General features: G+C 45.9%; 2 protein-coding genes and 3 non-coding genes across 5 annotated transcripts; 1 reads left to right on the top strand and 4 right to left on the bottom strand.

Annotated features, from left to right (window-relative positions):
* Positions 1-75: 75 nt before the first annotated feature.
* Positions 76-2,464, top strand: BDW43DRAFT_298890 (CoA-binding protein; the record flags this gene model as incomplete). Its single annotated transcript, XM_032044630.1, has 3 exons — positions 76-160; positions 239-614; positions 1,372-2,464. The coding sequence occupies 3 exons, from the start codon at positions 76-78 to the stop codon at positions 2,462-2,464; spliced, it is 1,554 nt and encodes a 517-aa protein (XP_031902191.1).
* Positions 2,465-2,630: 166 nt separating this feature from the next.
* On the bottom strand, positions 2,631-3,307 carry BDW43DRAFT_31002 (uncharacterized protein). Its single transcript, XM_032046818.1, has 3 exons — positions 3,243-3,307; positions 3,099-3,185; positions 2,631-3,004 (listed from the first exon to the last, which is right to left on the bottom strand). Exons 2-3 carry the CDS (start codon positions 3,159-3,161, stop codon positions 2,798-2,800), a joined length of 270 nt encoding a protein of 89 aa, XP_031902190.1. The 5' UTR covers positions 3,162-3,185; positions 3,243-3,307; the 3' UTR covers positions 2,631-2,797.
* Positions 3,308-3,752: 445 nt separating this feature from the next.
* Positions 3,753-3,837, bottom strand: BDW43DRAFT_t78. The gene has a single exon. It is a non-coding gene; the product is annotated as a tRNA-Gln (tRNA).
* A 2,022-nt stretch (positions 3,838-5,859) lies between these two features.
* BDW43DRAFT_t77 lies at positions 5,860-5,931 on the bottom strand. The gene has a single exon. It is a non-coding gene; the product is annotated as a tRNA-Arg (tRNA).
* A 5,082-nt stretch (positions 5,932-11,013) lies between these two features.
* On the bottom strand, positions 11,014-11,127 carry BDW43DRAFT_t76. Its single transcript has one exon. It is a non-coding gene; the product is annotated as a tRNA-Leu (tRNA).
* Between the last annotated feature and the right edge of the window lie 1,524 nt (positions 11,128-12,651).

The raw sequence follows: 12,651 nt of genomic DNA, 5'->3' as shown, positions 1-12,651 counted from the left end.
AAGTTATTTTCACTTCTTTGTCTTTTCAATCAGGATTCCATTAATTTCCATCCCTTTCGTACAGTTGTAGCCAATATGGAAGCCGTCAAGCGTTTCTTCTCGTCCCCGCGCTTCGCTGTCGCCGGCGCAAGCAATGACACTAACAAGTTCGGTTACAAAAGTAGGGATATTGACCCCCCTCTGCTCCCCCCAAAAGATTTCAATCGATCACTAAGTAACGATACTCTGATTAATTCAGTCCTCGCGTGGTACCACCAACACTCCCTACCAGTCACCCCCCTCAATCCTCGCACCCCGCAGATCCAACTGCCCTCTCGTGTCTACGATACGGTCGCATCGCCCGGTGCCTTAACTACTCCTGCGCAGACATCCTTATCGGTTGTGACCCCACCTGCGGTGACCCTGCCGTTGCTGCAGGAGGCCCATTCAGTGGGGATTCCAGCCGTATGGTTGCAACCCGGAACGTTTGATGATGCGGTCCTGAACTTCGCTCACAAACACTTTTCGGCGGTGATAGCTGGCGATGGCGGAGCAGGAGGTGAAGGTTGGTGTGTCTTGGTGGACGGCGAAGAAGGACTGGAGGCTGCAGGAGTGCAATGGACAAGTCAGAAGCTGTGAAGTCTTCGGAGAAATAAATGCCCAAGGGGTCGGTGGTTTGCGTATGACAGCAGAGTACCGAAAACCAGTTACCCTTAACGATATGTATATAGACTAGGGGTGAGTCAATACACTGGAGTGGGATAATATAGAGAGTAAGCTCTCAAGCATAAAGTCTTAGTATAGATTAGTGGTGGAGAGAGACCTCAGTATTGAGATTGGAGACCATTAAATACATCAGACAATGTATCTGAATCATAGCCACAAAATGCTGGCTTACCTTGCAGCTATAATGATTTTCCTGTACGTTAACATGATGAACTACATTTAGTTGCCTTTTTAGTAGAAGTGCCTATACTCATCAATAGACCAATAAGGATTGGGAAAGGTCACATAGTGGACAATGCTCATTGGGCGTAATGTATGAATAAAGCCATGTCAGAATCAATCAATCAATCAATCAATCAATCAATAATTAATGATTTCATGATTAAATAAAAATAAGGCAAGGTTGTTTGCTTGTGGTGACGAAAGAATTTAACAGGTTTATTATATTTTGGAAAAGGGAAAAGGAAAGCGAACTAATTAATCCCCGCCTCCCGTATTTTTGGTCTTTTTTATTGATTCCATTCATTTAATTTACTAAATAATAATAATAAACCTTTCACTCACCTGAGCTTACTTCTTTCTCTTCCTCCCTCCTCGACCATTCCTTCTCTACATTCAAACATCATTGAAAAGAAAAAAAATTTTACACAATTTTTCCTTGAAAAGAAGGGGAAAAGAGATGCCCACCAGTTCCTTCATCCTCGACTCACCTATCCCTCCCCAACTTGACCTTGCTGGTGCTCCCTCACAGCTCTTCCTGCCCCCGAATCCCTCCGCCTCGTCGGCCCTTTTTCGCTCCATCGCTATCCCCAGTCGCAAGAGAGCGCGGGGAGTGGAGTCGGACCATCGATCATGGCTCGATTCTCCAACCAGTCCCACCTCCTTCGTTTCACCCGATGATCGCCTCGTCGGGGTAGACGACGTCTCCGCCGAGCATGACTACCGACCCAGTCGTTATCGAGACCTACCGCTGAAGCTCCCCCTCGATTCCAGCATAGAATCATTCAGTGATGCATCCGGGGCTCGTCGCAAACGCAGTCGTCGAGATCCATCATCAGTTGTGGCACCATCCCCGTCGGGACCGGAGGATGAAAAACTCGCCCAGAACAACGGCAATGATCTGCAGCCTGCGCCCGTGCGCTGGAGTCGCGCGGTGATGGATGCAGTCGGCAAGGTCTGGGACTTTTGCTGGTCGGGCGCATTCCGGGGGTTCTATGCCGGTGGTGGTCGCGGGTATTCGATGACCGCTGGCGATCCGTCGGTGTCGCTGGGTCCTGACGATCACTTGTGGCAGCAGCCCACGACAGAAAAACACGATCTCACTTCGGCGCCTTCCGGTGCTCATGATTGGAATGAGTCGGCTCCCCTATCGAGCGAGCACCCTGATGACGACCTGCATCACAACTGGGTTGTGGTGGGCCGCGATGAATATGGATTTGAGGCTAGTCCGTCGACCCGGAAGAGAATCCATCGTAGGACGTCTTCGTATGGTCATTTGCGTCGGCGGCAGCCGGTGAAGAGGTCCTTTGTGTCGCATCCCTCGTCGATGTCGGCTAAGTCGCACTTCTCTACGCCGGCTAAGCCACGAGAGAGTCCCGTGTCGGTGGAGACACAACGTTACATGGCCCAGATGCGGCGGATGGAGCAGGAGGAAGATGCTAGTCTGGCTCGGTTGAATCGGCAGTTGCAGGCGATGATCAAGGAGGGGAAGCAGGCATTGGGAACCAGAGTGGAGGTGGACGACTTTATGGAGGATTAGGATCTGTGTTTTTACGTTAATTTTTTCTCGCCCAGGGATACCCCACACAATCGTTTAATGTTTGTTATTTTGGGGACCGATCCGCCGTCTCTCGTTACCGATGGCACGGTGATGGTCTCTATTCGACGAGGACTCGACCTGTTACGATACGATGCAATGTTGTTATTATAGTGATGCTAGCCATATCCATGAATTACGAGAGCATGAAGAATGACAGACATTATCTTGACCACGCCTGGATGTTATATTATGGTATCTCCTGTACCAGTATATGAAAGTTGGAGAGAGGGCGAAAGGGACAAAAACTACTAATTACAATAAGCATCAATATTTCTAGTTACCCTGCTTCGCATCCTTCACGCCTTGAGCATCCTTAGCCCCCTTAGTATCCTTAGCCCCCTTCTTCAAGTCTTCGGGCTTGAGTGGAAGATTGATCCCGTCGGCCACACTCTTCAACATCCCCGAGGCGCCCCCGGATTTCATAATACCATCGAGAAGGGTAGCACCTTCAAAACGTCGCACTATTTCGTTCGGCTGAGCCTATGTTCTGTCAACTACCCAACTTTCAAAGTCCACGGATGATAAGGGCTCTTCGGATAAGGAAGAGAGACAAGGGGGAAGAGAGAAAACATACTGGAGTAGGCATAGCCATCGAAGCTGCGAGGAACAGAGGAAGAGCCGTGACTGAGAGCTTCATTCTGGACAAATATGTTCAAATAGACTAGAATACCAATTAGTGAAATTTTTGTCAGAGTGCTGAATATGAGGGATTACACACGTGCGGTAACTAGGGAAATTGATCAATTAGGGATACAAGAGATACAGGGAATTGAGAGGGCAGGCGGCGGCCGACTTGGTATTTGCTGTTCATATAACTGCTTGTAGCTAGGGACATTTCATCCCTTCATTCCTTGTTTACGTCTCACATTATTTTGGTTTATCTTTATTTCAGGGCGTGAGGCACGCTATCACGGTGCATTATCTATTATTAACAATTTACTGGACTTGTCCCTCCTCACTCTCCCTTCTGGGACTTTATTCTACATTGTAGATTTAAGTTTTGGAATAAGGCGCTTAGGGTGGTGTAAAATCGATTGAAGAGTAGGGCTTCTACAATGGTGCGACGCCATGAGTGGTGATTGATCACGGCGGGGCCAAGTTATAAACCCGGATGTGGTATTGAATTAAATTGCATTTTCCATGGTCCATGGATCGAATAGGAGATATTGATCTAGATAGATGGCTCAAGAAGAGACAAAAAATTTAGAAGATATCTTTTATTCTTCGAAGGTCCTGCCCGGGTTCGAACCGGGGTTACTGGAAGACTTGAATCGAATCAAAATCCAGTGTGATAACCTCTACACTACAGAACCGATTTGTGTGGAGTTAATGAGTTAAAGTGCATTTATATATCATAAAAGCCATCTAGTATGTGGACTATAATTCTAGAATTATTCTGTAGAGAAGGGACCAAAAATCAGACCTTAGGCTATAATTTTTTGTTTCTTCAATGAAATAGCTAATTAAGATGAAAATTCTAGATAGTAAGAGTATCTTGTAACGCAATCGGTAAGCGAGCGGCCCACGCAACCGAGCGGCTCAACACGATCGTTTTCTACGCCCCTAGTTTTTTGAAGCTATTCAACCACCAGCCATATCAATAAAAATGGCTCAATCATCAAAATCACAGGTAGAACGGGAAGGCAGAGTCTTGTTAGCAATATCAACTATTAAGAATGATTAAGTTGATAATATTCGTGAAGCAGCTCGTCTTTTTAACATACCTCGTACTACACTTCGAAGGCGACTAGCAGGGAATACCTTCGATCAGATTTAAGCGCAAATGGTAATGGGCCAGCATATGTACAAGAAATGGCCAATGTCCTGCTTTCAGACCGAGATACTACCTCTCCCCCTACTATTGTAGGAGAGAAATGGGTATATAACTTTACAAGCGTACACTTGAGTTATAGACATGCTTTGCATGTCGCTATAAATATCAACGTGGCTAAATTAGAGGATCCTAAGGTTTATGTGCCTGGTTTGAGCAGGTACATGGGGTTATTCAAAAGAATGGTATAGCCTCGTCTGATATCTATAACTTCGGGTAAACGGGGTCAATGGGCTTAATAGCTCCTGCTAAGGTAGTTACTAGGTCTGATACGCCAGGCAAGCCATTTTTATTGCAGCCAGGGCATCGGGAATGGGTTACCTCCCTGCATTATTTATAAAGGCAAGGCGCATATAGTGGCCTGGTACAAGAATCTGAAGCTGCCACCTGATTGGAGGATTGGACTGAGTCCTAATGGCTAGACAAGCAATGATATCGGCCTACGCTGGCTGCAGAATCATTTTATACCTGCTACCACGGGCCGATCTGTAGGAAAATATCGTTTGCTTGTTCTAGATAGCCACCAAAGTCATCTAACACCTCAATTTGATCAGATCTGCTCATAGAATGATATTATGCTAATCTGTATGCTAGATCACGCTTCTCTTAAGCTCCAACCGCTTGATTTTGCTTGCTTTAGACCTCTAAAACAAGCATATGGAAGCCTAGTTGAATCAAAAATGCGCTGTGGATTTGATCATATCGATAATAATAATTTTTTGGACGTCTACCCTGAGGTCCGTACGCAGGCCTTTACCAGTACCAATATCTATAGTGCTTTTAGAGTAACCGGCCTAGTTCCTCTGAATCCTGAGCGCGTTCTTTCTCACCTGGCGATACAACTGCATACATCTACACTCCCAGGCAGTAGGCCAAACAGCCAAGGCAGTTCAGCACCTAAAATACCTTATACAGTTAAGCAATTGAAGAAGTCGGAATCTATACAGAAAAAGCTACTCGAAAATCGATCTCAGAGTCCTGATTCGCGTACCAAAAGCAGACTAGGTCAATTAGTCAAAGGTGCTGGACGAGCTCCGAATGATTTGATAATTTTAAAGCATCAAATTGAGCAATATCAGGTTACACATGAAAAGCAGCTCAGAAAGCAGAAGCGCTCTACTAAGCACATTGCTTTCGAAGCAGGCATATCAGTATCCGAGGCCCGAATCCTTATAGAGCGCAGAAAACAGGAAGATGAGGCTAAACAGGCAGATAGGGCTTTACCTACTGAATCACGCCCTAAGCGCGCTCCTCGGTATTGGGCCGCTCGTTTGCGTGGTCACTTACTGATTACGTTGTACTGTTACGATAACTGGGTTCGCCATTATTGGCTAGGAAGCAGGTTAAAGCTGATTGGCTAATCTCAACGGAACCAGCATCGCCAGCAAAAAAAAGCTTGGCATCAAGATCCACAGCACTAGAGAATTCTTTGCAGTGGATAACCAACCGAATTCTCAATATCGACAACAAACGGATGATGATCGCAAGCAAAAATCAAAAGAGATGACCGACGCAGGATTCGAACCTGCAATCTCTTGATCCGTAGTCAAGCGCCTTACCATTGGGCCAGCCGGCCAATTGTTGAAGTGCAGTTTTGTTCATAGCAATATGATCATAAGCTCCAATGTCGAGGTTACAGAGTTGGAAGTAGCTATCTCCCTCACTCACAAAATAACCTAATCGTCTAGGAGATAGTACTAGAAGGGCTCTTAGATATTAGTAATCCTCGTAGAAAATGTAGCTCTTCTGTGTTATAGGTTGAGGTAATAAAGACCAAAACTTTAGCATAATGACAAGATACGGGATGCTACCTGTTGATATATATAGTGGGAGGATAGCGATTGGCAGTCCATGCTGAGCAACCACGAGGTAAAACAAATGTAATAGGTGATGGTAATGTATGTTAAATTATGTTGAAACCCATAAGCCACTTCACCACCGCTACCAACTCATCGTTAGCCTAGTGAAAGGGGGCCTGTAGGACCTCGAGGACCATCATATTTTCTCTAAACCTTTCTAAAATGTATAGTGTGGAAGCTACCACATCATTGCTACAGCTCGTACCAGTACTGTTCAACAAAACATCCTCAAAATAACAACCTCCTGGACAACACCCAGAATCCATTTGACATCCACCAGTGCTCCCACGTCAAGATTTGTGTAGCCAGTGAGCAGCAGAAGCTGGTCAACAATATAAACCCAGAACAGAACAGCAGGTAGGTAGAGTGATTCCGAGGAGACACCAGTAATGTGACAAAGATATCTACTATTCAGGGCAGAAGACCTGTCAACTAGGTTAGGATACACAGGCTAAATGAGATAGAGGGATCAAAGGCAGACAGTAGATACTATAGGGACAGGAGACTGATTCTTGACCTCCCAATCCTACTAACAGTCCATCATCTTATAGCTGAAGGCTCCACGCCCAAAGGATCCAGAATCCCCATAGGAAACCTGACCATTGTATGGCCTGATATTCCTCATCAATGGCTCATCAGGGGCCAATTTGTCCGTGCACCTAGGTCAAGGCATACTTTACGGTCATCGGGCCGAATCGCTATCCAATCCGTGATCCAATGGACATTGCTCGTACGATAAGAGTAGACATTAGATCTGGTGACCCAAACAACACCCATGGAAAAGCCATGTACGGCTAGCAATGGCCATAATTCAATTCTTTATTCCTCAGTGTTTACCATACAGACTCGAATAGACCCTAGACACTTTCTGTAGCCCGGCGGTGCAATTCCCGACGCAACTCCCTAGCTAGAGAAACGATGCATCCGAACAGGCTAGAATAGGCACCTGATAGCACACTGCAACTCTCGTCTACTCAGACTCTAAAAGCTAACACTGCCTTATGACTATGCTAACATGCGTTCTGATACGTACATAAGCGCCCAGGACTGCAGCGGCTCACGAGATCGACAGAAAAGCGTCCTCTTCTTCTCCCCCAGCATAGCCTCAGCCAGTACACGTCCTTCCTCGAAGACACCACTTCTGTCGACCCAGGACAGCTTGAACTACCAGACACAAATAGGCTCATGCGAACATGAGAGTTTCCCGCCTCCTATATCCATCCTCCTCCACGGCCGAGGGAGCGACGGCCCTGAATTTTGCCGAGGAGCTTTTTTCTTCCGTGACCTCCAAGAGTAAAAATCTTCCCAATGCTCTTCCGACCTGGCGCTGAGTATTCCCCTCCTTGCGCGGCCGCTTGTCAACACGCTTCCAGGAAGAAATGTTTTCCTGGTTCGATGCATGCATGTTTTCTGATATTCAAGAACGTCAGGAACTGCAAGTTGAAGGGCTAAGGGAGTCTGTTCTAATATCCTCGATACCCTTGAAGAGGAGATAGAATTACTCGACGAAAAAGCTAGCCACGTCTATCTTGGAGGAAATCAGCCAGGGCATGGAGACTGCCCTGTGGACTCTCCTATGCGCAAGGGGAAGAATCAATCAGCGTCTCGGCGGTGTTTTGGATTCTGTGGCTGGCTACCCTTCGCTCATGAGATGGACGAGTTGATTCAGCAATCGGGTGGTACATCTAGTGGATCGGACAAAATCTAAATACAGCGGCTGATATGCGACTTCTGTATCGAGTCGATTGGAATCCCCCGAGCATCTGAGTCAACGGACAGTCAGGGTGGATCTTTACCTCTTTCAGCCACACCTGTCTTGTTGAGGCACGGGACGGACGATGACTTGGGAGCCTGTGGAGTTGAGGAGGCAAAAACGTTGCCAGTTATCAAGGGGCTTACAGGGAATGTTGAGTGAAAAGAGCATGCTAGGGCAGAGGGGGATGGACATTAGGTTAAGGAGCCGGAGGGATTCGATGCCATTTCGGAGATTTTAGAAGGAGGGTCTCAGGCCGCCTAAATTAACGCCCGTGGCTTTATAGAATTTTAAGCCGTACGCTGGTAAAGGAGGGTTAGCAGTATCACAATCTGCGAGTAAAGGCACCAGAATATATCAACTGCTTCGTGTTTAAGGAGCAAACAGGCCCGCCTCTTATAGGTGAATTTAATAACCAGCACATCACCAGTCGAGACAACGAGATATAGCGCACGGTGACGTCCCAATCAACCCTACGTAAACCATAGAAGATTAGGTTTCGTGCCGTATCCTTTCTGATTCAAGGGCTCGTCAATACGAGCTCTTGTGGCCCCTTAATAAACCGCGAGCCATCACGCGTCTGGACATTCTACATTCTTCGCCTCTTTCTGACAACCGTCGGCATTGCAAGTATGAGACAGGCTGAGCTCACACCTGAAATTATTACCGATATCCTCGTACCATTTACCAATATTGGATTATTATAACCTCAAACTCGCCGGGTGTTAATACATCAGACCTCGCTCGACAAACGTCCCGCCGTCTATCTCGCGGCGCGTATCTAAGCGCCCTGTCTGCAGAGGATGCCCAACACAGAGGCTCTACTAAACCCCGCGATGAGGGGGAGATTATGATTCAACAAAGATAGTATACTCTGCGATAAAGGCCAGTGTATTACCATAGAGAACAATATAAGGGAGGCGCCATAGCGATATGGCAGGCTGAGATAGTATGTTGAGCGCTGTTGGCCCTTAGGCCAGGAGATCCGGAAATGTTTGCGCTGGGTGGCGTAGTCATCGTACTCAGCAGCGATCAACATGCAGACTATAAGGCTGTTACAGAGAAAATAGAGCATAGAAAGTACTATCTGGGCAGTATTGCCGAGCAATACAAGGGAGATTATGGTGTCTGAAATATTGGGAGCCAAGATCATAGTCTGTCCGCTGGCCTTGCCGAACCCAAAACACCATGCTCCTGGGATACATGATCATCGCGTTTGTAGTCCAAGCGACCTTTCCCAAGTCAGCCTCACGTACTAGTAGTAATCAAACAACCAAGGGAAAAGCCAATAGGGTGAAAAGTGCAGCAGTCAGGACTCAGAGCGTGCAAAGCGATGCACCAAACCCAAACAAAACAGAGAAGCACGGGATCAAGAAACCGATGTAAAATCGAAAGGCGGCGAGCAAATCAGAGCAAAATTGACAACAGACACCTATGGCCGAAGCCGCTACTCACGTCGTTTCCTCATTCGTTTCAGGGCATTATGCCAACTAAAGCCCTGTAAACCTTAACGAGCATGCGCTAGACTCACTCCTCGCTTACATATGTGGTCTGCCATTGGTAGGGGCCTACGAGTTCTTACCTTTACCCCATGCTTCCTCCTGTGCACTCTGGTATTGTGTCTGCCCTGGTAGGTATCACGTATACACTATTTTCCGTATTGAAAAGGCTCGATTAAAAACACGGGATTGAAGATATATATCTCCATTCCACAATCTGTACAGGATCATGTACCCCAGACAGACCATAGGCGTGATCGCCCCAGCAGAATCACCTAAATAACCGGGCTGATCCTGCGTTCGCTCTAGTCTCGCGGTGCCGAAGGCATTTTCGGATTGTGATCCCTACGCAATTGACTGACTGGCCGGTAGAAAAACAAAAGTCTTTAGAGAACAAAATCACGTAGCTAAAAAGATGTTATACCAGATGGCCCAAGATCCCCGACACGGACGTTTTCTAAGTCCAGCAATGGATGGCCGAGATGATATTCGCCACATCCGAGGCAGTAGGGATCGTGGCTGGGCTTTTTTCTTCGTCATTATCCGAGTAGCTGATCTAGACGAACGGACTATTGGGCATGTTAGTGTCAAAGTCTTGGATCAAGGCCCCCTCCGTCGCGTTCGTAATCCACCCCGAGGTTTGGGGGCAGGGCTATGTAGCAGAGGCAAGTACGGCAGCAGCGGAGGCATGGTGGGAGATTCGGAGGCCACCATGCAGACGCTGTTCGCAGCGTACTACACGGCTAATGGGGGAGTTTCCAGGTATTGACAAAAGATGGTCTCCAAGTGTATACTGGGGTTTCGATGGAGGGTGACGTAGTAGCATTTCTTGAACTCGAGGTGCCTGTAGAATTTTGGTCTGTACAAACTCAATGACATTGATCGCAACTAATGTAATGCATGGTCCTTATATAGAGTTAACCGTCCTAGCCGTGATCCCAGAACATTAGTAAGGGGGCGCTACGCTTTGCTGTATCATTAGGCAGTTTTATAACATTATAACAAATTGAGCAGTTAGGAGTTAGGTAGCATCCCTGCAATATACAATACATGTGTGGTATGTAAAGTATGACTGAGACCACCCTTACGTCATATAATATAGTCAAAGACAAGAGCATGATAGGATTGATTGCTAATGTTAAGCAGCACTATATACATCATTATAAATACATATACATATGTATTAGACTGTTATGGGACTGACTTACAGGCAGCCCTAAATCATGGGATTCTCTGCCTAAGGCATTAATGCCAAGCCTTTACCACACAAATATTTCGCACGACGCGTTATTCTTGGCAACTAGCTATTTCTTCTTGTTCAATAAATAGGCGCGCTTAGGTTGGAACAGCTTATTCGTCCCGTAATATACATAGGCCAATGTCAGGAAGTTTATCTACCAGTTTCCCAGAACTAGCCCTATTACTCCGTGGAACCTACTTCTATATGGTAAATAGAAGAAGAAAAAGACAAAAAGACAAAAAGAAAATGAACGGAATATTAGGGTAATGCATCATGGGATGGATTGTTTGTAATACTTGCAAAAAACTGACAAGAGTGGGATTCGAACCCACGCGTCTTGCGACACGCGAAAACACCCTAGTTGGTCTAGGACAAGCTATAATACTTGAGTCGCGCACCTTAACCACTCGGTCATCTTGCCGTTCTCTTATCAAAAGGGAGCTATTGTTGAAATAATATAAGAGTTGGAGTTTGGCCAAGTTTTAAAACAACACTGGGTAACACTTTCTTTTTGGCTATAAGTGTTGTAAACAGCTAGTGTACATTTGAACTGCTGTTCCTTTCTGCCTTTGAGCATCAATATGATGGGTTAACGTTTCTCCCGCGTTGTAGCTTATGTGATTTTTGGGACAGACACAAGAAGCGGGAGGAAGATTCCATTATCTGACAGACAAGTCTAGCCTGTTCCGCTGTTTTTGCCGATAACTACTGGCAGTCTGTCTATCTTAAAAGTATCTAGCCGAGCATAGGAACATTCAAAACTTAATCATCATAGTAAGCAATATTATGCTTACTATCTCCCAATGGCCGTAGAGAAATAAACCACATGAGACCGCAGAAGTTGCGAGATGCTTCTGACTTTCGAGTGTGAGAGCATATCCGATGAGCTTTGATACTTAATTTGCCCCCTAAATACCTGTAAGATAGTGCCGAATTAGTTTTCAGTTACGAGCTATCTATCTGTCAAGGGTATCTACTATTCAGGGTAGAGAACCTGTCAACTAGGTAAGGGTACGTAGGCTAAAAGAAAGAAAGAGGTCAAAGGCAGGCAGTAGATACTATTCAGACAGGAGACTGATCCTTGATCTCCTACTACTGCTAACTGTAAAGGATTACACCTGGGATTAGCAATTCGATACGTAGGATCTTTCCACTAGGTAAAATGATCCACTATGATCAACTCCGATCGGAGTTGATTTCCCAGGCGCGGTATATATAGTATCGTAACTTGCTTTCAAGGCCTTAAGCCTAAGGCTTACCCGTGACACTAACGATCCGCTAATTTATAGCTGAAGGCTCCATGCCTAAAGGATTCAGAATCCCCCTTGAACCCAATCTGTCGTGTGGCCTGATATTCCTCATCGGTGGCCGATTGTCTATGCACCTGGGTCAGGGTATCCTGTACGGTCATCAGGCCGAATCGCTATTCGATCTGTGACACTATTCTCTAACGCTGTTCTCTTGCACATAAAGAGTATTAGAGGCTTTTTCTTCCATGATTACAAGGACTTATAATATCCTCTGATGAGATCTTATAAATAGACCTGCATTGATACTGATGTAGATGTAAGTGACTCTGGCTGAACCAAAGAGTTAATTAGGTAGCCTATCACGAAGAGACTAAGCTAAAGAGAGGAAAAGAAAAGAAAACATGAAGCTATTGTGTTGTGTTACCCTTATAGACAAAGGGTCACATGACTACCACTCACTTCACTATCCATGACAGTAGACAGCTTTCTAGTACCTAGCCCTTGATAGCACCCACAACTAGCAGTTTTTCTAATGGCCTATTATTGCTTTCTTACCTTTTCCTCTGTCTCTTCCCTTAGCAAAAACCTTAACTCAGCGAGCTCAGACGCTTCGCTACTGAAGAGCACTTCAAATCCATAGTATACTGCTGACTAAATCTCTTTACGTCAAGAGCAGTAACATCTTTTATATTTGA

Source organism: Aspergillus alliaceus (genome assembly GCF_009176365.1).
Source record: "Aspergillus alliaceus strain CBS 536.65 unplaced genomic scaffold BDW43scaffold_12, whole genome shotgun sequence".
Taxonomy (NCBI): Eukaryota; Fungi; Ascomycota; class Eurotiomycetes; order Eurotiales; family Aspergillaceae; genus Aspergillus; species Aspergillus alliaceus.
Note: the sequence above shows the minus strand (reverse complement) of the source record. Positions and strands in the feature narration are given on the sequence as shown.